The sequence below is a fragment of the Megascapheus bottae genome, chromosome 1, assembly GCF_031878675.1.
Source record: "Megascapheus bottae isolate mThoBot1 chromosome 1, mThoBot2.hap1, whole genome shotgun sequence".
NCBI classification, from domain to species: Eukaryota; Metazoa; Chordata; class Mammalia; order Rodentia; family Geomyidae; genus Megascapheus; species Megascapheus bottae.
In genome coordinates this window covers 3,253,062-3,275,490 of record NC_143509.1, presented here as the reverse complement: position 1 = coordinate 3,275,490, position 22,429 = coordinate 3,253,062, and the positions used below count along the sequence as shown (strand labels likewise).

At 54.2% G+C, this 22,429-nt stretch overlaps 4 protein-coding genes across 11 annotated transcripts in view; 3 read left to right on the top strand and 1 right to left on the bottom strand.

Moving 5' to 3' along the window:
* Carm1 (coactivator associated arginine methyltransferase 1) overlaps nucleotides 1–2,240 on the top strand; it is a 35,250-nt gene extending 33,010 nt beyond the window's left edge. The window contains exons 11-16 of one of the 3 annotated variants that reach the window (XM_090336824.1): nucleotides 215–352; nucleotides 448–537; nucleotides 656–768; nucleotides 857–934; nucleotides 1,055–1,123; nucleotides 1,259–2,240. In XM_090336824.1, the coding sequence (XP_090192950.1) occupies nucleotides 215–352; nucleotides 448–537; nucleotides 656–768; nucleotides 857–934; nucleotides 1,055–1,123; nucleotides 1,259–1,398 (628 nt within the window). In that variant the 3' untranslated portion in view covers nucleotides 1,399–2,240. Of the gene's footprint in view, nucleotides 1–214; nucleotides 353–447; nucleotides 538–655; nucleotides 769–856; nucleotides 935–1,054 lie in introns of all 3 variants that reach the window. The other 2 variants (XM_090336829.1, XM_090336816.1) reach the window with 2 other exon arrangements.
* A 22-nt stretch (nucleotides 2,241–2,262) lies between these two features.
* On the bottom strand, nucleotides 2,263–6,740 carry Yipf2 (Yip1 domain family member 2). Its single transcript, XM_090337547.1, has 8 exons — nucleotides 6,459–6,740; nucleotides 5,916–6,073; nucleotides 5,744–5,824; nucleotides 3,976–4,063; nucleotides 3,368–3,484; nucleotides 3,125–3,291; nucleotides 2,862–3,044; nucleotides 2,263–2,783 (listed from the first exon to the last, which is right to left on the bottom strand). Exons 1-8 carry the CDS (start codon nucleotides 6,487–6,489, stop codon nucleotides 2,667–2,669), a joined length of 942 nt encoding a protein of 313 aa, XP_090193673.1. The 5' UTR covers nucleotides 6,490–6,740; the 3' UTR covers nucleotides 2,263–2,666.
* Nucleotides 6,741–6,817: 77 nt separating this feature from the next.
* On the top strand, nucleotides 6,818–8,719 carry Timm29 (translocase of inner mitochondrial membrane 29). Its single transcript, XM_090337582.1, has 2 exons — nucleotides 6,818–6,954; nucleotides 7,031–8,719. Exons 1-2 carry the CDS (start codon nucleotides 6,858–6,860, stop codon nucleotides 7,717–7,719), a joined length of 786 nt encoding a protein of 261 aa, XP_090193708.1. The 5' UTR covers nucleotides 6,818–6,857; the 3' UTR covers nucleotides 7,720–8,719.
* A 7,319-nt stretch (nucleotides 8,720–16,038) lies between these two features.
* Smarca4 (SWI/SNF related BAF chromatin remodeling complex subunit ATPase 4) overlaps nucleotides 16,039–22,429 on the top strand; it is a 67,129-nt gene continuing 60,738 nt past the window's right edge. For 4 of the 6 annotated variants that reach the window (XM_090336322.1, XM_090336352.1, XM_090336344.1 and 1 more), the window contains exon 1: nucleotides 16,040–16,169. The gene's annotated coding sequence lies outside the window, so the exon portion shown is untranslated. Of the gene's footprint in view, nucleotides 16,170–22,429 lie in introns of all 6 variants that reach the window. The other 2 variants (XM_090336333.1, XM_090336362.1) reach the window with 2 other exon arrangements.

Here is a 22,429-nt window from a genome sequence, read left to right as displayed (position 1 = left end):
GGATTCCCTACCCCATTCTGAGTACCCCTCTCTCTCAGTCCTGTTGTCTCTTGTCATACAGGCACCCCGTGACCCCGTGGGTACATGTGTAACCCCCCCCACACCCCTTCCCCCCCACCCCGTGTGTGCCTGGGCCTGCCTAGGGGCAGGAAGTTGGGGGCAGGCTAAAGGCATGCAGGGTGGTGGCAAGCATGTGCCTGTTTCTACCTGACAGAATGACTGTGTGGCTGTCCACGGCCCCGACGGAGCCCCTGACCCACTGGTACCAGGTCCGGTGCCTGTTCCAGTCACCGCTGTTCGCCAAGGCCGGGGACACGCTCTCAGGGACATGTCTCCTTATTGCCAACAAAAGGTGTGCGCTGCCACCGGGGGTGGGGTTGGGGTCCAGCATCCTCTGGGGTCCTTGTGGCCCCCGTCACCTCACAGCCCCCTGCCTGCCCCCCACAGACAGAGCTACGACATCAGTATTGTGGCCCAGGTGGACCAGACGGGCTCCAAGTCGAGTAACCTGCTGGATCTGAAGAACCCCTTCTTCAGGTAGGAGTGCCCCGCCCCCTGCCCCGCCCCTCCCGACCAGCCACGCCCACCGCCAGCGCCCCGCCCACCGCCAGCGCCCCGCCCACCCGCGCCCTCCTCGCTCGCCCGCCCGCCGCAGGTATACGGGCACCACGCCGTCGCCCCCGCCCGGCTCCCACTACACGTCCCCCTCGGAGAGCATGTGGAACACGGGCAGCTCCTACAACCTCAGCAGCGGGATGGCCGTGGCCGGTGAGTCCCCGCCCCCGTCCCGTCCCGTCCCCCCCGCCGCTCCTGCCCCCCCGCCCCCGCCCGCCCCTGACCCCCCTCTCCGGCGCAGGCATGCCGGCCGCCTACGACCTGAGCAGTGTTATCGCCGGCGGCTCCGGCGTGGGCCACAACAACCTGATTCCTCTAGGTGAGTGGGGGCCGGGCGGGGGCCGGGCGCCGTCTGCCTCGCTGTGTGGCGGGTGGGCCGGCAGGCGGGGGGTGACGCCGATGCCCTCTCCCGCCCCTCCGCCCCCCTGTCGCCGTGCAGCCAACACGGGGATCGTGAATCACACGCACTCCCGGATGGGCTCCATAATGAGCACGGGCATCGTCCAAGGTAACGGGCTGGAGGGGCCGGCGGCGGCGGCGGCGGGCGGGGGGCTGCCGCCTCGCCTGCGCGCGCTCACGCTGCGGGGGGCCGGGCCGGCGCGGGGGGCGCAGCGCCCCTCAGTGCCCGCGGCCTGCCCCACAGGCTCCTCGGGCGCCCAGGGCGGCGGCGGCGGCGCCAGCGCCCACTACGCCATCAACAGCCAGTTCACCATGGGCGGCCCGGCCATCTCCATGGCGTCGCCCATGTCCATCCCCACCAACACCATGCACTACGGGAGCTAGGCGGCCGCGCCGCGCCGGGAAACAAGTGACGCCCGCCCGGGCGACGCCCGCAAGCCCTCCGTGCCACGGGGACTCGGACTCTTTTCTACTCACCGTCGCCGCCCTCTCCCGCCCCGAGTGCGCGTGGCTGCCACGTTTTACACCAGACCACGTCGGGGGAGGGCCTTCCCCCTCCTGCCCGCCCTCCAGCCTGACCTGGCCCCGTCAGGATGTATTGGGGTGCCAGGCCCCCCTCCCCCCAGCTCCGCCTGGGGAGGGGGCGTGGGAGGAGGGGATCGGCTGCCCCACTCCTGTCCCCTTGTCCCCTTGTCCCCGTGGGAAGGCGGCCTCAGCCCGGCGGGACCTCTCCTCCAACTACCAGGCCACCGTGGTCACCATGGGTGTGACATGCTGCTTTTTTTAGTTTTATTTTTTTACGAAAAGAACCAGTGTCAATCCACAGACCCTCAGAGCCCCGGCCGGCCGGGCGCAGCCAGCAGCCCTGTCCCCAGGCTCCGTGGGGAGGGGGAAGAGGGACCCCTCCCCACCAAAGGGTTCACCTCAGTTGAATGTACAACCCATCCCGCTATCTGAAGACCCTCCGTCCCCGGCCTGCCGCCTCCTCCTCTGCTGTCCTCTCCACTGAAAGCGGCCCAGAGGGGAGGTCCCCACAGGCCACCAGGCTGGTGGGACCTCAAGGATGGGTCCTGGAAGGTGTCCTTTCCCCCCAGCTTAGGCCTGTGCACTCCTCCACACTCACGCTCCAGTCCCGACCACCATGATGGCATTTTGGTCCCTCCCTTCCCGGGAAGAGACCTTGCAGGGACCCCTTCCCCAACCCCCACCCCACACCCTCCCAACAAAAAAGCAAAATAAACAAGGAAACATGTTTCAGCACAGGCAGTTTTCTTCTTCTGCCCCCTCATTCCCAGCACCCAGCCTCTCAGAAGCCACTGGGGCTGCCCTTCAGTGCCTCCCTGGGCTTGGTGGAGCCAGTCAGGGAATGCACAAGGCCAGAAGCAGGCCTGGGGAGAGGGCCGGCCCAGGCCTCCCCACACGTCTCCTGCTCGGCTGCTTTGCCCCTGCCTTTATACAAATTCTCTGGATCATCTTTGCATAGAAAATAAAAGTGTTTGCTTTGTAAGAAAAGTCTGGAGAGTAGCAGAATGGTCTCAAGGGGTCCATGGAGTTCCAGATTGCCTGTCAGAAACAGGCCCAGCGACTTCTCCTTAGGTTCAGCCTGAACGAGTCCCAGGAGCATCCCCTGGGGAAGGAGGCCACCTCGCCTTCTAGGAGGTGGCCATGGAGCGGGGCAAGGTGGAGAGCAGCAGGACATCAGGTGACAGTGATGCGGCTGCTGGTGGTGGTGCCACGGGCTCTGGGGGCAGCGGCTGGAAGAAGTAGAACTGAACAGGCAGAGCCCTCCGGTCAGTGCACAGCCAGGTGCAAACCCTCTCCCTTCTGCCACCACCTCCAAGCTGTACCTTACAGCCTGTGGCCAGGAGGGCGTGGAGAAGCACCACCGTGGACAGCAGCGCCACAGCCACCAGCCGAGTGTCCTCTCGGACTACAGGCCAGAGGGTGAACACCAGCCCAGAGGCGGACAGTGCCAGAGCCAGGGCCCCGAAGGACCACTGAAGCCATGGCACAGGGATGAGCCACAGGACCTGGGGGGAGACAGGAGGCTGAGGAGTGGGCCAGGTGGGCGCCCCAGCTCCGCCCCCTCCCCACCGCTGGCCTTACTCACCACAGTGGGGATGAAGACGAAGAGGGAGTAGCCATAGATGCTCACCGTCTCGAGAAAGGTGTATGGCCCCACGCGCTCGCGCACATTCTGGCGCCACCGTAAGAAGCCCCACAGTGCCAGGGGCACCAGCCATGCGTAGCAGTAGATGGCAATGCCTGCCACAGTCACTGGGGTAAAGCACCAGTCAGCCCCCGTCCCCAGGACCCATGGCCACGGGGAGCCAAGCCCGCCCATCCTGCTCACCCTTGTGGAACTGGGGGCTGTAGTGGATGGAGGGGTCTCTCCTCTGTGCCAGCACCAAGGTCAGGTTGCCAGTGATGGCCAGGACAAAGGCCAGGGTGGCGCAGATCCAGAAAGGGCCTGTGTGAGGGGCGGGGTGGGTCCTGGGGCCAACTCCACGCCCCCCACACTCTGCTTTTGCCTCATCGCGTTGGCAAAGCTCTACTGCTGGGGAGCCGTGGGCCTGAGCCCCACTCACCCTACTTTGGGCTTTTCCAGCCCCCTCTTGTCACCTGCTGTCCACCTGCACACAGATGGGTTCCTTGACCTGTACCCTGGGCCTCTGCCCCTTGTCTAGTCTGTCAGTAAACCCTGCCTCTGCCTCTACTTGGGCTTCTGGTCTCACTCTCCATGGGGTCAGAGGGACCCCAGTAACCCCTTCCCAGGATCCTACTCACAGCAAAGACCCTGTTGTGTGCAGCCCAGGCCTGTACCCAGTCCAGGACCTTAGCCCTCCACCTCCCCCCGCCCCCCAAGGCCAGCATGGCTCTCTCCCAAGCCCCCACAGCAAGCAGAGCTGGAGTAGTGCCAGGATCCAATCACACCAACTCACCATAGAGAAGGTGACTCACCATATAGATCGGGCCGATGGCGCAGATGGTGCCTCACAAAGTTGTGGCTAGGTCGGGGCATAAGGGAGCCTCTGATCCGGTCTAGGACCTGGAGAGCATAGCAAGGGGCCAGCCTGGAATCCCACTCATGGCTCTTCCCTGGATCTGAGGGTTTCTTCTCCAGCCTCTCCCTCGCCTTAGTGCCCTGAAAAAGCTCTCACAGGCCCTGCAGATTGCGTGTGCGTGTGTGTGTGTGTGTGTGTGTGTGTGTGTGTGCGCGCGTGTGTGTGTGCGTGTGTGTGTGTGCGTGTGTGTGTGTGTGTATTTTTCCTTGAACTCACTGTGTAGTCCGGGCTGGTCTCCTACTCAGGATTCTCCAGTCTCCACCTCACAGCATTGCATAGACGCCATCATAAATGCCACTCTAGGCCTCTGACCTATTCCCATGGCTTGAGAGTCCCTTTCCCTGCTCAGCCTGCCACCAGTGTCCCAAGGCTGGCTTCCAGGCCTGCCACCCCCTCATTCTGAGTACTGCATTGCTTTTTGGCTGCCCCTTCTCTAGCCTGGGGTGATCACCAGGGCAGGTGGCCTGGGGTCCCGTGGTCCCTGTGTATGTTCGTTTTCTCCCCCTAAAACCTTGCTGATCCGCTTCACCCTTGGAATCAAACACCCAACACCTTAACAGCCCCCAACTGGGCATGGGGGCACCATCTGTCTTCCCAGCTACTTGGGAAACAGAGGCAGGAGATTCTCTTGAGAATCTCTTCAAAATGGCTCAGAAAGGTTATATATAGGTCTGGGAATTTAGTCTAATGGTGCTTGCCTAGCATGCACAAAGACCAGGGTTCAATTCCTCGGTACCACATACATAGATAAAAGCTAGAAATGGTGCTGTGGCTCAAGTGGTAGAACTCTAGCCTGGAGAAAGCCAAAGGACAGTGTTCAGGCCCTGAGTTCAGGCCCTAGGACTGGCCAAAAAAGTATCTATATATACATATAGATAGATATCTCTCTCTATGTAGATATATGTATGTATAGCTGGGAGCTGATAGTTCTCACTGGTAATCCTAGCTTTTCAGAAGTCTGAGATCTGAGGACTGTGGTTTGAAGCCAATGAGGGCAGGAAAATCTGTGAGACGATCTCCAATAAAACACTAGGCACTGTGACGCACAGTGGTAGAGCACTAGTGTTGAGCAAAAATTCTTGGGCGGGACGGAGTTCACACCTTTGTTCAAGCCCATGAGTGACCAGAAAATTTTATATATAAGTATATGCATATATAGTATATACATATAATATGTAATTGTGCTACCTACTACATAATAATACAGGCAAAAAGGGTATGTATAAACATGCATATGATGTATTTGGCACAGGCATATATATATATGAATATATAACATGCATATCTGTATAATATATTCATACCCATATTGTGTGACTGGTCTCTTGTGACCTCCCTTCTGTCTCTCTGTCCCCCCCTCAGATTCAGCGGCAGCCAGCCTCCTGGATTGTCCAGGCCTCCCCTTACCTACATATGCTGCTCTGGAATGCTGGGAAGCTCTTGCACTACCTTCCTTCCAACACCTTGACCCAACACCACATGCGGTGCATCCTTGTGTTTCCCCCCAGACAGTCACCACAGCTGAGACAGCTCTTCTGCTAGGCTGGGTAAGAGGAGCTTGTTCTGCAGCTGCCACCAGCGCCCAGTCCCAGTAAATGCCAATAAGAGCTGAACCCAAAGTGGGGCTCCCTCCGGGCCCCTCCCAATAGCATCTTGGGCCTCACCTGACTGGTGTCCACATCAAAGAAGCTCTGGTAATAACCGAAGGTCCAGAATCCCGGCGGGGGCTTCTCTTCCTGTAGGAGCTGCACAACAGTTACTTTGAGATCCGGCCTCTAGAGACTGGCTCGGCCGGGGGAGGTCAGGAGACAGGCAAGGAGCGCTTAGGGGACTCACCGCTGTTTTGTCCCCTTCCTCCTCCGCCTCATCCTCGGCCCCGTAGCCAACACCAGAGCCCACGGCCACAGTCACATGATCCTGTGGACTCAGCCCATCACTTCTGGTGGTGACTGCGTCTGGGGTCTCGGCCAGAAGATTCGTGGCTTCCTCGAATTCTACAGCAGCGAGGGAATATAAACAGGCATATTTGGGGGTGGGGTGGGGGGTGGCGGGGACTGGAGACAACTCGGCTTTCTGGGGTCATCTTATTCAACTTCCTGTTTGGGGACGTGAGAAAGGGGGAGGCGTGTTCCTGGTGGCTGTGGATTTGCAATCGAGGGGTTCTCCCGGGATGCGCTCAGGCCTCGGGGCCCGCAGGCGGTGTGACTGACGCGAGGAAGCTTTGGGGATGGGGGGGTCTCACTTCCGGGTTGATTCCGGGGGGGGGGGGTCAAAGTTCACGGCCGATGCGGGTTCTCCTTAAACAGGCCTTGGAAGCCGCGTGGGAGGCTCGGGCCAGGGGAGGCGCGGGGGCTCCCGCCACGTCGGGACCGCACTCACCGTGGAAGGCCAGCTCGTCGGCCGCCGCCATGGTCCTTCAGGGGCGTCACCGCATCCCGCTCTGAGGACAGAGGCGGATCAGGCCCTGCCAGGCCGCGGACCACACACACACGGGGGCTGAAAGTGGCTCCCCAAGGCCCGGGTGCACCCCGCCCTCTCCACCTGAGCTGCCTAAGGCGGCGTGGCCGGAGCTCCGTGCGCATGCGCGGCCCGCCCACCCGTCAACGTTCCGCCCCCGGTGCGCGCCGGCAACATCCGGCGACGGTCCGGCTTTCATTTCCTTCCGACCAGATGCCATATCCGGCGACTTTGGCGTCTGCGCAGAAGAGGCCGTCCGGACCTTTTATTTCGGGGACGGGCTGTATTTCTCCGGAGAGGGGACTCCCTATCCGGAGGAGCATGGCGGCCGCCGCGCTGAGGAGATTTTGGTCCCGAGGACACGGAGCGGCGTCGGTTGACTCGGCGGCGTCGAAGCCGCGCGTGTGGGGCCGGCTGGGTGAGTAGCGGCGGCGGGCGGCGGTGGGGGCGGCCGCCGGGCCTGAGCGGCGCTCATGGCGCTCCTTCCTCCTCAGTTGCCTGGGCCCGCGCGCTGATCCGGGACTATGCGGAGGCGTGCGGGGACGCGGCGGCGGCCGCCCGGGCCCGGCCGGGATGCGCGGCGCTCTACGCGGGGCTGCTGGGCGGCGCGGCGACCTGCTGCGCGCTAGCGCCGAGCGAGGAGGACTTCGAGGAGGCGCTGCTCGACGCGTCCGGGTCGCTTCTGTTACTGGCGCCGGCCACGCGCAATCGGGACTCGGAGACTTTCGTGCAGCGGCTGCTGTGGCTGCGGGGCCGCGGGCGCCTGCGCCACGTGAACCTGGGAGTGTTCTCGCTCATGTACGAGGCGCCCTTCGACGCCCAGGCTAGCCTCTACCAAGCCCGCTGTCGTTATCTGCAGCCCCGCTGGGTGGACTTCCCCGGCCGAGTCCTGGATGTCGGGTTCATGGGGCGCTGGTGGATCTTGGGGACCCGGATGCGCGATTGCGACGTCAACGATGACGAGTTCCTCCACCTGCCCGCTCACCTGCGCGTGGTCGGGCCGAACCATCTGCGTTCCGAGGTCAACGAGCGGCTCTTCGACGAGAAATACCGGGCAGTGGTGCTCACCGACGACCAGGTGGATCAGGCGCTGTGGGAGGAGCAGGTGCTGCAGAAGGAGAGAAAGGACAGGATCGCCCTGACCGAGGCCGACTCGCTAGTGCAGCCCCAGGTGGCTCAGTGATTCCCCCAGGAAACCCTGGCAACTTCCTGGGCCAAGGGGTGCAGCTGGGGTGACTGAGAACAGTTCTAGGTGCGGATTCCAGGGGCCTCCTCCGTCTTTTGCTCGGTAGCTGAAGCTAATTCAGAGCCTTACTGTTTTAGAGCAGGGGATGATGAGGGTTTTTCCAAGTGGAATGAGATTTGGTGAGCCTCGGGTCCCAGGTTCCACCCTCAGCTTTCTTTACAAAAACAACAGGAGCCTATATGTAATGTTATATACACGTATATTATTTTATTTATTTCCACAAGTACTTGCAGGTGGGGGTTGCATCTTGACATGTCCATCTATGTGCCCAGTGTGTCTCCCTCCATCAAAGTAACCCCCCCACACACACACTTGTCCTTACTCACCTCAGTTTCCTAGTTTCATTTTCACCTTTGTTTGAGGGGGTTTTTTTTTGGAGACAGGATCTTGCTGTGCAGCTGAGCTAGCTCTGCTTCACCTCCTGAGCGCTGGGATTATAGGTGGGCATCACCATGCCTGCATCTTCAGGCCTTTATGGGTTCCCCAGCAGACAAATCATATTGGTCAGATGAGTCTGAAATGCCCCGAAGACCATTTATATTTTCTTTATGCTTTGTATGTGTGTATATTTGATTTTTTGAGATAAGGTGTCTGTGGCATCTAGGCTTGTCTCAAACTAACTCATGGCCTCAAATGAGCCTTTACTAGAGATCAAAACTGGCGTGACTGCGTGTGAGAGGAGAAACTTGTTTTGCACAGCTACCTGATCTTAGTGAATATGCAAAGCCAGTGATTGTTAGTGGCTCATCGTAATGTGGAAATCTTTATGGATGGTAGATTCTGTTCATGTTGTACTTCAGAGACCCTGAAAACAGGGCTACGCAAGGAAGAAACCAGGGGATGTAGGTGGTATTTAGCTGGATTGTGATTGTAACTTTTAAGCAAAGGTATTAGGAGGATGAGACTGCATATGCCATCTACGTAATTAAAACTGAGATGAAACAACTGTCTTGCTGTGATTTATTTTTTGTTTCTGTCATGCTGAGGATTGAACCTAGACTTGACACATGAAAACACATCCACATTGCTGAGTGCTTGTGGCTCATGCCTATAAACATAACTACTCAGGAAGCTGAGTTATGAGGATTGAGGTTCAAAGCCATCCCAGGCACAAAAGGACCTGAAACACTTACCTCCAATTAACCTCTAGAAAACAGGGAAGTGGAGCTTGGTTCAAGGGTAGGGCGGTAGCCTTGAGCTGAAGAGCTCAGGGACAGCTCCCCAGCCAAGTTCAAGTCCTATGACCCACCCCCCCCCCAAAAAAAAAAACAAAATGTGAGTTGTTTTGGCTAGTCCTGGGGCTTGACCTCAGGGCCTGGGCACTGTTCTTAAGCTTCTTTTGCTCAAGGCTAGCACTCTACCACTTAAGCTACAAGGCCAGTTCCCGTTTTTTCCGTGTATGTGGTTCTGAAGAATCAAACCCAGGGCTACGTATGCACTCTACCATTAAGCCATATTCCCAGCCCAAGTGTGGAGCTGTGGCTCAAGTGACACAGTGCCAGCTTTGAGTGAAAAACTAAGAGACAGTGCCTTCACTCTGAGTTTAATCCCCAGTGCTGGCACAAAACCAAATGCGTGTTACTGATTAGGTTAAACATATCCTCCCTCAGCTAGTCTCAAAGTCCTCTGGTATGTCCTTGGTGGGAAAATATTTCCGGCTGTGTTGCTTGGGACGACCAGCAGAGGGCACCAGAGCCTTAATGAGGAATCAGTGCCTCTGCCTTGCTGCTCAAGTGAAGCTAGCAGGCCCCTTAATTGCATGCATGCATTTCCCACACTTGTGCCTTGCATATGCAGTTTTACCTGGTTTTCAAGGGAGGTTGTCCCTTTGAGAAGACCCCCTTCCTGGGAGGGGCAGGGCCACCTATTTAGTCCTGGAAGTTTGTCCTAACACAGTAGTACAGATATGCAGTAAAGCCAGGTTCAAGGATACCCTCAGCCCAGAATTTGCATAGAACCTGTGCATGCCCTCCAAAGACTTCCAGTGCATGTCTGCACACTTGTCAAGGTTTTCCTGGGCCCGTGCTGCCCTTGAGAGCCAGAGCCTGCTTAGATTCTATGCCTGACTCATCCTACCTGGTCTTTCCCTGGGTTACCTGTGTGTACAAGGAGGCACCTCAAGACTTCCATTCGCTTCAAGCTTATGAACCAAGTGCCTGAGGTCTTCAGTGAGAACTCACTCCCAGTCAATCCTCCCTCCACTTGGTCATGTGGCAGCCGGTCACTTTTTTTTTTTTTTTTTTTTTTCCAGTCCTGGGCTTGAGCTCAGGGCCTGAGCACTGTCCTTGGACTTTCTCAAGGCTAGAGCTCTACCACTGGAGCCTCAGCACCACTTCCGGCTTTTTTTTTTCTATATGTGGTACCGAGGAATCGAACCTGGGTCTCCATGCACGATAGGCAAGCACTTTAACCACTAGGCCAAACTCCCGGCCCAGCCGGTCACTTCTGTTGGATCAAGCAGGAAAACCAGACTGGAATGCATGGCTCAAATGGCTAAGCACAGGACCTGGGCTGGGTACTGACACCGAAGTCTTCCCTCAAGCCTAGTGCTCTACCCCTTGAGCCACAGTGCCACTCTGGCTTTTGATGAAGATGAGCCTCATGGACTTTCCTGCCTGGTTTATTGGACTCAGCTCTCAGCCTTTTGGACAGCTGGGAAGACCAGGGTGAGCTACTTCCTGACCCAAAGTAGCATGGTTTGGTTTGGTTTGTTTTGTTGGCCAGTCCTGGGGCTTGAACTCAGGGCCTGAGCCCTGTCCTTGGCTTTCTCAAGGCTAGAGCTCTACCATTTTAGTCATAGCTGCACTTCCGGCTTTTTTCTATGTATATGTGGTACCGAGGAGTCAAACCCTGCTCTTCCTGCATGCTAGGCAAGCACTACCACTAGGCCAAACTCCCAGCCCCACCCGGATGCATTAAAAAAATTTTTTTGGGAGCCAGACATGGTGGCTCATTCCTGTAATCCTAGCTATTCAGGAGGCTGAGATCTGAAGATCAAGGTTCAAAGCCAACTCAAGCACAAAAGGACTTGAGACTTGTACCTCCAATTAACCTCTAGAAAATGGGAAGTGGGTTTTGGCTCAAAGTAGGTGGGTAGCTTCGAGCTGAAGAGCTCAGGGACAGTGTCTAGGCAGAGTTCAAGCCCGATAACCCCCCCCCCCCCCGAAAAAAAACATGGTGGTTATGGGCCTTGAACTGGAGGCCATCAATTGAGTTATCAGTGCCCTGCTTGGATGGGTGTTTATTTAACCTTTCCCCTACACAATAACCTCTTGTTAGTTTTTTTTTTTTGAGGGGGGGCCGGGGTGCTGTACTGGGATTTGAACTCATGGCCTAGGTGTTATTCCTGAGTCTTTTGTTCAACCTCTAGCATTCTACTACTGAAGCCACAGTTCCACTTTAATTGTTTTGGTGGTTTGTTGAAGACTCTCACAGACTTTACTGCCAAGGCTGGCTTTGAACCATGATCCTCAGCTCAGCCTTCTGAGTACCTAGGATTTCAAATGTGAACCACCAGCGCCTGGTCCCCTTGTTTTTTGTGCTGACTGTTTTTTGTGCTTTGGCTAGAGGCTGAGTATACCAAGCTATCCGAGTCTGTTCTTTGTAGTAGACACCAGAGGGCACTAGAGAGCCACCTTCACCCTGGCTGGAGCTGTGAGCTGCTTCTTCTCTTTTTTGATTGCCAGTCCCGGACTTGAACTCAGGGGCTGAGCACTGTCCTTGGGCTTTCTCAAGGCTAGAGTCACAGCACCACTTCCCACTTTTTTCTATGTATGTGGTACCAAGAAATCGATCCTCGGTCTTCATGCATGCTAGGCAAGCATTCTACCACTAGGCCAAACTCCAGCACTGCCATTTCTTCTTGAAACCTCTGGCCTGGGAGAGGGTTGATTTGGAAAACATCTGTGAGAGAAGGACTAGTTAGACTTCTTGCCAGTGATGTAAAGCCCAGAGTTCTGTAATGTTGTTTTCCTTAGAATTAATGATAGATTTCCCACCCACCCCCCACTTTGGGGGTTTTGTCCAACAATTATTAGGCTAGCATATTGCCCCCAAAGTAGTGAACTACATTTCCAGCTGGATCATCCATTTGCAGAGTTGAGCTTGGCTGTAGAAGCATCTGGGAGAATACACCCCAAGTTCTCAGCAGTACTTATGTAAAAACACTTGTGTAAGAATTACTAGGGCGTGGCTAGAGAAGTCAGGGGCCCAGAAGATGTTGGGATTGCTTGGCATGTTCACTTTCCACTGCTATCGTAAAATACCTGAGTCTGGGCTGGGAATGTGGCTTAGTGGTAGAGTGCTTGCTTAGCATGTATGAAGCCCTACGTTTGATTCCTCAGGACCACTTAAATAGAAGAAGCTGGAAGTGGCACTGTGGCTCAAATGATCCTTGAGCACAGAGAGGCTCAGGACCAGTGCTCAGGCCCTGGGTTCAAGCCCCAGGACTGGTGGAAACGAAAACAATAATAATAATAAACCTGAGGCCAGGTACTTCATGATAGAAGTAGCTACATCTGGATGCCAGTGGCTCACACCTGTAAACCTAGCTACTGAGGAAGCTGAGATCTGAGGGTCACAACTTAAAGGCAGAAAATTTGTGTGCAGCCTTAGAGGGGAGTGACACTGACCTGAGCCAGGGTGGGGCCCCACTTCCCCTGGGAGAAGGATCCAGCCTTGTGTTTCTGCAGGGAAGTTCCAAGAACCCTCGATCAGGGCCCACCTTTCCAGTTCCTCCAGTTCAAGGCTGAACAACTGGTTCCACAGTTACCTAGGGGCCATCTACTGGGGCTCAATTTCTGTTTTAGGATGAGGTCAGAGGAGGGAGTACAGGAAGGAGGGTAGAGCTGGAGTGGCAGAAGAGGAGAGAGGGGGCTGGATGCCAGTGGCTCACACCTGTAATCCTAGCTACTCAGGAGGCTGAGATCTGAGGATCAAGGTTTAAAGCCAGCCCTGGCACAAAAGGATCTGAGACTCTTATCTCCCATTAATCCCTAGAAAACAGGAAGTGAGGCTTGGTTCCAGGGAAGGACAGTAGTCTTGAGCTGAAGAGCTCAGGGACAGCACCCAGGACGAGTTCAAGCCCCATGACCCCCCCCCCCCACTCACACACAAAAAAGTGGAGTTACTTAGACTGTGATTGACACTGAGAGATGATTTTTACCACCCAAGGGGTCATGGGAGGTGTATCTGAAGCCATGTTGGTCACAACTTATGCTAGTTCATTTTATGTTTTTGTCAGGAAATCCCTAAAGCTTGTTTATTCTTGATCTTTTGTTGGTCCTCGGGCTTTTCTTGTTCAAGGCTAGTGCTCTACCATTTTGAGCTTGGTTTTTAGGTTAATTGCAGATACAGCCTCATTGCCTTTTGCTGCCTGGGCTGGCTTAACCCCTGGGATCATGAGGCTGGCCATTGCGTGGTGGAGTGCTCACCTAGCATGCACGAAGACCCAGGTTCGATTCCTTGGTACCATATACATAGAAAAAGCTGGAAGTGGTACGGTGGCTTGAGTGGTAGAGTGCTAGCTTTGAGAAAGCCCAAGGACAGTGCTTAGGCCTTGAGTTTGAGACCCAGGACCTGCAACAACAACAACAAAAACCCCTGTGGTGCTCCTATCTCAACCTCCTGGATAGTTAGCATTATAGACATGAGACACCAGAACCCTGCTGTTTTGTATTTTTTTTTTTTTATTTTGGCAGTATTGGGGTCTGAATTCTACACTCAGCATTTACCGAGCAGGTGCTCTACATCCTAAGCCACTCCTCCTACTACTTGAGGCACTTCCTATCTCATAAGCCATGCCCCTACTCCTGAGTGATTTTTCCTGCCCTTAGCCCAGGGAAGAAGGCTCTTAAATTTGTTTAAAAGGTTTTCATGTTATTTATTCAATTATTGTGCATTGGGGACTCATGTCTGGAATCCTGGCTAGTCAGAAAGCTGAGACCTGAGGATCACTGTTGGAACCCATCCTTGGACAGGAAAATCCAGGAGTCTCTTCAATACACTTACCAAGTGGGAAGTGGAGTTGTAGTTCCAGTGAGAGAGCTAGCCTTGACCACAGACGTTTAGGGACAGCGTCAAACCCTGAGTTCAAGCCCCTGGACTGTCACCCACCCACTCACCCACATACATACCCACATGCACACCTGATAATTTGAGACATCATTATGTTAATGATCTATTTTACCCTATAAATTTCATCAGAATGGCCTTACATTAATGACTTTGTATAGATTATATTAATTAATGTTGTCTTTAACATCTTTCCTCAGTAGAGATGATAGTACCATACAGTGTAATTTTACATGATACAATTTATATGACACAATAACTGCCTAGAAGTTGAGTTCTGGTGGCTCATGTCTATAATGCTTACTATAGAGGAGGTTGAGATCTGAGGATCACAGGGGTTTTTGTTTGTTTTGTTTTTTGTTTTTTTGTTTTTTTTGCTAGTCCTAGCTACTCAGGAGGCTAAGATCAGAGGATTATGCTTTGAAGCTAGCCCAGGAAAGTCCCTTGTGAGACGCCAATCAACCCTTCAAAAATGGAAGTGGAACCGTCACTTAAAGTGGTAGAGTGCTAACCCTGAGCAAAAGATGTTAGGGACAGTGCCTAGGCTCTGAGTTCAAGTCCTGTGATTTAACAAAAAATAAAATGAAAACCAAACCAACTTCTTGGAAATAGTTCGAATGCTGAAGGAAGTAGGAATTTATTCAGCCATCCTAGGTATATTGCTACATATTTACAATATATCCAAAATACTGAAGAGCAAGCATTCCTTTTTTTCCCCTGCTATTCTCCAAATTTACAGGAAATGTAAATCCATATTGGAATTAATCCCAATTATGGCTGATTGACTCAGTGTTATGTTCTGGGTGTTTAAGGATGAGGCACTAGAGGAAGGCTTTGTGTACCCTGTACACACACACACACACACACTATCGAGTATTTAGTAGGGTGAAGCCTTCATTGTGTCCTCGCTTGATATTCCTGGTGATTAAAATTGCATCTGGGCTGTGAGGGTGTAAACAGCTCAACTGTAAAAGGACACGAGTGACCTGTGAATTACATCCTTAATGCTGGGGAAAATGGGGCAGTATTTTTGCCACTTTAAACTGCTGTGAGCAAGACACCTCATTGTTTGAGGTTGCCTAGGAGATGTGAAGGGAAAAGGTTAGGCCGGGACCAACAAAGAGGCAGAGCTGGAAAAAAAGCCAGGCTGGAGAGAAGCGGGGATGGGTGCTGTGGTCTGGTAGGGCCTTTCTTTGGGCGTGCTTGTTTCAGATGTCTAAATATTTTTCTATTAGAGGCCTAGTTCTTCAGCGGGGAGGCTGCGCCGTGTCCTTGAACTTCTTTGTGTGTGCATGATGGGAGTTCTACCAACTTGAGCCACAGCTCCCCTGCTGCCTGTGTTACAAGTTCAGGGGAGAAAAGGATCTCACGGACTTTCCCGTCCGGCTGGCTCGGAACAGTGACTTTCAGATCGCAGGCTCCCCAGTGGCCGGGGTCACAGGCGCAGCAGCCACCAGCTCCTGGCTCTCCGGGTCTCCTGGCGTGGAGCTGGTTCCCAGGTAGTCCCACCTGAAAACGTCCAAGTCCCTCCCAGTCCGCTGGGCCTTTTATCTTCCTTCCCAGAGATGGCGAGCTCCACAGCAGCTGGGCCACGGGCGCAGGCCCACACACATTTGCTAAGCTAATTAATGGCACTGGACGGGTTCTGCAGAGAGAAGGCGGCCGGGGCGGAGCCCGGCCAGGCCTCGCTGTCCAGGCCCAGATCAAGGCGCCTCTTAGGCTCGCCCTTGGCCAGCTCTCGGCCTCACGAACGGCCTCTCCCGGTGGACACCAAGACCACCCAGGTCCCCTCCCCAGGATCCCGTCGCCGCCGCAGTGGCAACCGCTCTGCGCATGCTTGGCCGAGGGGTGGCGGGGCGCGCGTTCCCCAGGCAGTCGCCGCGTGTGCGCAGGCGCAGGGTTTCCGGGGCGGGGCCTGAAAAGAAAGGTGGTGCGTCGCCCGCGAGGGTCGTCTCCAGGCCCCGCCCACGTCCCCTGCGTCCGGGGTGGCGGCGCGTGCGCACTCGGAGCGGAAGGGCGTGCCGGCGCGCGCACGAGCTGGGTCGGGCGGCGGAAGCCACCGAGGCTAGCCTGTGGCGGGGAGGGTGGCGGCGGGTGCGCGCGCAGCGGCGGCGCGGGCGGCGCGAGGGGGGGGCGGGCGGGCGCGCGCGCCGGGCTTTTTTTTTTTTTTTTCCCCCCTTCCCCCCCTCGCTTTTGCTCGGCGTCGGCGACGGCTTCTTTGTTTCGTGAGGAGAGGCGAGACGCCCACTCTGTCCCCGGCCCCGCGTGGAGGGTTGTGGGCGGCGCCGGGAAGGCGGCGGAGCCGGCAGCTCCGGGTAAGGAACGCGGGCCCGGGGCGGCCGCGGGGCGGGGGGGAGAGCGCGGGGCGAGGCTGGCGGGGACGGTTTGAATGGAGCCCGGCGGGCCGCGGGGAGGGGGAGGGGGCCGCCCGCGCCGGGAGCCGGGGGCCGGGGTACGGCGGCGCCCGAGGGTCACGAAGCCCCGCCGGCCGCCGTGCGCGCGGCGAGGGCCGCGGCGGGGTCGGGAGGCCGCGGCGGGGTCGGCGGGCCGCGGGGCCGCGTGGAGGCTGCGCGCTCGCCGGGGTCGTGGGACAGCGCTCGCCCCCGCGGCGGCCCGCTCGCGGCTCGGACTCCCCGCTCTCTTCCCACCTCGGGGGCCGCCGCCGCCAACAATGGCCTCCCGGACCCGGTCGCCCTTCTGGCGAGGTGGCAAGGCCGGCCGTGGGGAGGCCGAAGCCTCGGATGTGTCCGGCGAGGGGCCTGGGCTCGGGGGCCGCTTGATGGGTCCACCAGGCCTCGAATAGTATACAGAAAAAGAAAATTGCATTATTGCAGATTTTTTTTAAAGGAAAGGGAAGTAAACTCCTCCCCCATCCGTTTGCAGAGAGTGACTTTAAACATGTTTGCTCAAAAAGAGGAGAGGGGGTCGGCAGCCAGGAGGGGAGGGCGGAGGGAGGGGGGAGCGGTCGACTCCTGAAAGCATTATTTGTGTGTGTGTGTGTTTTGTGTTGTTTTTTTTTCCCCTCCTTCCCTATTGATTTTCCAGATTAAAGCTTCTACTTAAAAACTAGTCTTCTCAGGCAAATGTTTGGTGCTGGTTAAGAAGACGTGAATTCTTGATACTCTTCCTCCTTCCCCCCCTTCCCAATAACTCCCTAGAGAAAGTAGAAAGAGAAAGGGCCACCTCAGGAATATGGAGCCAGTTTTCACTCTGAATTGACGGTGTGGTTTTATGTTTTTATTGTGGTCTTTGGCCATCAGAGATGTGAGACCTTAGGTTAGTGGCTTAATGTCACTGGCTGTCTTAGCGGAAGAGACTCTGACTTTGGGAAGGCAGGTAATGTGGGTTCTGTCCCATCTTAACTACTCAGGAGGCTGAGATCTGAGCCATGAGGGTTGGAAGCCAGCCCAGGTAGAAAAGTCCGTGAGACTTTTATCTCCAATTAAGCACCAGAAAGCCAGAAATGGAGGAGTACATGTTAAGTAAGCGCTCTACCTCTGAGCTGGTCAGTTTGGTCTTCACAGTCCGCCCTGTGAAAACTGTGTGTATTTAGGAGCCCTGGGACCTGGAGGTCATACAGGCTGTCTGTAGGAGGAGGCCTTCATTCAAAATCAGGGAGGATGTCCTAGTACTTTGTACTTATTACTGAACTCCATCCACAGCCCTAGGCTTGTATTTCCCGCCCCATGTTGGAGCAGTTATTGGTCCTCTTTGGGGCACTCACTCCTTTGCCTTTACCAAGTAGCTGTCACTCTCAGGGCCATCAGAGCAGGGACCATGTGTAGGCCTGGCATATCCTGATGAGCAACCATTGTTGGAAGGAATTAAGAGTGTTGTTGGGAGGTTAAAGTGAGCAGTTGTGTAAAGAAATTAGCACAGGGATTGCAACCTGCCAATGCCCTCTTTGACCCATGTAGGCCAGTTTTTGCCAAGCTCCATTAATGTTCTCTTGTGGAGTAATATGGTTTGTGTCAGGTGGCATGAGGGGTGCTAGGTCTGGAATCACACCTCTGTAATCCCTTCTCGTAGAGCCTGCTGTAGAGCCTGCTGTAACCTCACGTAAGTAAGTCTCCCACTGGTTGGCTCTCCTATGAAACAGATATGAGCAGGTGCCTGTTCACCTTTGTGGTGGTTGCCAGGAGTTGATAAGACAGAATGGCTGGGCACCTGTGGTCAAGCCTGTTGTCCTACCTACTCAAGAGGCTGAAATCTGAGAATGTCTGTTCAGAGTTAACATGGGCAGAAAAATCTGTGAGGTGGTTTTTTTTTTTTTTTTTTTTTTTTTTTTTTTTGCCAGTCCTGGGCTTGGGCTCAGGACCTGAGGAATTGAACCCAGGGTGTTATGCATGCTAGGCAAGCACTCTACCACTAGGCTAAACTCCCAGACAATCTCCCTCTGTGAGATTCTTGTCTCTAATCAGCAAAAACTACACTGGAAATACAGCCCAAGTGGGAGAGCACTAGACACGAGCCAAGAGTCTTGAGGCACAAGAGTTCAAGCCGTGGTACAAGTGTGTGTGTGTGGTGTGTGTACATGAAATCGGAGGTTAGTATGGACTTATTTATTTATTTATTTATTTATTTATTTATTTATTTATTTTGTGGGTCATAGGGCTTGAACTCTGGGCCTGGGCGCTGTCCCTGAGCTCTTCAGCTCAAGGCTACCTACCGCCCTACCCCTGGGCCTGGCTGTAGTCCTGGAGCTCTTCAGTTCAAGGTTACTGCCCTGCCCTTGAGCCACGGCCCCACTTCTCTTTTTCTCAAGGCTTTGTAGTGTCTGGGCTAGCTTTGAACCTCCATCCTCAAATCTCAGCCTCCTGAGTAGCTGGGATGACAGGTGTGAGCCACTGTGCGTGGCAGCATGGGCACTTCTTTCTGTTGTTGTTTCTGGGGCTTGAACTCAGGGCCTATGTGCTCAAGATTAGTGCTCTGCCACTTGAGCCACAGCACTGCTTTGGATTTTCTGAGGGTTAATTGGTGATAAGTCTCACCCTTCCCTGCCCTGCATGGCTTCAAACTTCCATCCTCATTTTAGTCTCCTTAGTAGCTGGGACTACAGGTGTGAGACACTGGTCCCCAGCTAGCATGGACATTTCATTGGTTAGTTTTATTTTCCTTCTTTTTTTTTTTGTGATGCTGAAAATGGCACCTAGGTTTTGGACAAAACGTCCTTCCCCAGATCATGCATACTAAATTTCCTATCATAATTTTATCTTGTAGTCTAGACTAGTATCGTATTTTTTATCCTCCAGCCTCAGCCTCTCAAGTAGCTGGAATCAGAGGTGTTCCTCACCACACCCAGCTTGTTTTGTCTTATTCATTTATTTATTTTGTTTTTGGTGGTACTTGGATTTGTTCTCAGGCCCTCTCATTTTGTGTCATTTTGTTCTGTCATTTGAACATCACTATGCCTTTTTCTACTGACTATTTTGGAGACAGAGTCTCATGGACTTTTCTGCCCAAGGCTGGTCTCTACATCATGATCCTCACAGATCTCAGTCTCTTCCATAGTATTGTAGGTGTAAGTCTGCTGTGTGGGTGCTCGTTTGTGTGTGTACATGTGTTTCTGTACCTGTGCTGCACCCTGAACTCAGGACCTTGAAATTAAACTTGGCTCTCTGCTCAAGGTTAGTGCTCTACCACTTGAGCCACAGCTCCTTTTTTTTTTTTTTTTTTTTTTTTTGGTGGTTAATTGAAGATTAAGGATCTTACAGACTTTTCTTGCTCATATATATCTTGGAGCCACAGTCTTCAGATCTCAGATTCGTGAATAGCACCTGGCTTCTTATTTTTCTTTTAGGTTTTTTTTTTTTTTTTTTTTTTGGTTGGTTGGTTCTGGAGCTTGAACTCAAAACCTAGGCAGTGTTCCTTAGCTCTGTGCTCAAGGTTGCTACTTTGAGCCACAGCCCCACTTCCTGTTTTGGATAGTTCATTGGTGATAAGAGTCTCAGATTTTCCTACCTGGGCTAGCTTTGAACCATGATCCTCAGAGCTCAACCTACTTTGTAGCTAGGATTACAGGCATGAGCCATTGGCACCACGCCTGATTTAGGTGGGGGGGGGAATCCATGCAGGGCCAGGAGTGTGGCCTAATGGTAGAGTGCTTGCCTAGTATGCATGAAGCCCTGGGTTCACTTTCTTGTTACCATATACACAGAAAAAGCCAGAAGTGCACTGTGGCTCAAGTGACAGAGTGCTAGCCTTAAGCACAGAGAGGCTCAGGAATAGAGTCTAGGCTCTTGAGTTCAAGTCCCATGACTGCCCCCCCCCCCAAAAAAAATTAAAATACCTAATAAGAAAACCATGTTCTTCCATTTGCCACCTGAAGTCATTTGGAGTCCAGCAATTGGCGTGTTTAGGTAACATTGATATTGCGTTTTTTTTTTTTTTTTTTTTTTTTTTTTTGCCAGTCCTGGGCTTGAGCTCAGGGCCTGAGCACTGTCCTTGGGCTTTCTCAAGGCTAGAGCTCTACCACTTGAGCCTCAGCGCCACTTCCGGCTTTTTTCTATGTATGTGGTACTGAGGAATTGAACCTGGGTCTTTGTGCATGCTAGGCAGGCACTCTACCACTAGGCCAAAGTCCTGGCCCCTCTTGCGGGGTTTTGAGTAGGGGTGTTGACATCAGAGCCATGGCATGGGCAGTAATGTACATGCAGGTGTTCGTTCACACGTTATTTGCATGCCTTTGTGGGCCCTCACAGCATTGCCAGCCCTTAACCACACCTATGTATCCAGGCCTTTTATCTATTGTGGGGGAGCAGGAGGGAGTGGGCATTTGGGGTGAATGTCTGGTGATGCCATTTTTTTTTTTTGCCAGTCCTGGGCTTGAGCTCAGGGCCTGAGCACTGTCCTTGGACTTTCTCAAGGCTAGAGCTCTACCACTTGAGCCTCAGCACCACTTCTGGCTTTTTTCTATGTATGTGGTACCGAGGAATCGAACCCGGGTATTCATGCATGCTAGGCAAGCACTTTAGCCACTAGGCCAAACTCCCGGTCCCGAGGTGATGCCATTTATTATGCAAGAGATGAAGCTGATGTCCAGGAGTATTTCTTTGTCCAGAAACTCTCAAGCGCCTGACCTTGATGCCTGGTCTTGCTGCTTTCTGTCCTCCGGCCCCAGAGAAGTGGGGCTCCCTGTGCCTGGCACATAGTAAGTCTTCCGCTGTGCTGGCTGCTTTCCATCCAGTGATTGGGGCTGCCAGTGGCACATAGGGAGCGATTCACTTAACTAGAGACGCCCAGTGTGGAGGGGGTCCCGGGCATAGGCCTGCTGGGGCCTGATCCTGGCCTTAGTGGAGGTCGGAGACCAGGCCTGGTCTGCTTTGCTCACATCCAGCCTCCTCCTCGCAGAAGGGGAACAGTAGGCATGCCCAGTGGTTACAAAGATTAAAAACAAAATGGCCCTGTCTGCAAGTTGTGCTACACCATTGGTGTGAAGCCGAGGGTGTAGCTCAGTGCTGTTGGTACCCACCACCTTCCATCACCTGTGCTGCGAACAGGAAACAGCCTACACCCGCTAGGATTGCCACTGCGCTCTAATGGACAGCCATCGGTGGCATCTTTTGCCCTGTTTTGTAAGGTGCTTTTCAGGGAACTACTGCATTTCTTTTTCATTTTTTCTTTTTTGGTTGGTCATGGAGCTTGAAAGTCTGGGCGCTGTCCCTGAGCTCTTCTGCTGCTCAAGGCTACCTCCCTACCCTTGAGCCAAGTCCCACTTCTGGTTTTCTGCAGGTTAATTAGAGGTCTCACAGACTTCAGTGCCTGGGTTGGCTTTGAACTGTGATCCTCAGATCTCAGGTAAATCTGAGTAGCTAGGATTACAGGCGTGCCCGCCCTTGGAAGATGGAGGCCAGCCTGGGCTCTGTAGTGAGACTGTGTTTCAAACAGTAAGAAAGGAAAGGCTGGGAGTGTAGCCTAGTGGTAGAGTGCTTGCCTAGCATGCATGAAGCCCTGGGTTTGAGTCCTTGGTACACCTACATAGAAAAAGCTGGAAGTGGTTCTGTGGCTTGAGTGGTAGAGCCCTACCTGAGAAAGTCCAAGGACAGTGCCCAGGTGCTGCATTTAGGCCCCAGGACTGGCCAAAAAATATGTAAGGAAGGAAGGAAAGAGGGAAGGAGCGCAAAGAAAGCTGGAGCTGGGGAGGCAGGGAGGAGGGAGGAGTAAAGAAGGGGTTAGTGTTAAGGCTTGGGCCTTCCTACTACCCTTGGAGCACTGGCTGATTTCCCCTGTCCAAGACTGGGTTTTGTGTTTTGCATGTGTCCTTTCTGGGAACAGTGTGAATTTTGTTCCATGTGTTCAGCAGCCTCAGAAAGGAGGGTGGGCTTGATCGAATAATGACAGTTTGGAGTTGTTTTGCCAGCTGGTCATGCCCCACTGGCACAGGAAACAGGTGGCTGTACGACAGTTTCTGCCTTACCTATGACAGTGGGGAGGGTGCAGGACCTGTTCCAGCCTGCCTTTTCTTGTGTGCATGTGCAGATGTGCGTGCGTACGTGTACCTGTGTGTACCTTGAGCTCAGGTCCTGACCCCTGGCCCTGAGATTTTTTGTTCAAGGCTGGAGCCCTGTCACTTCAG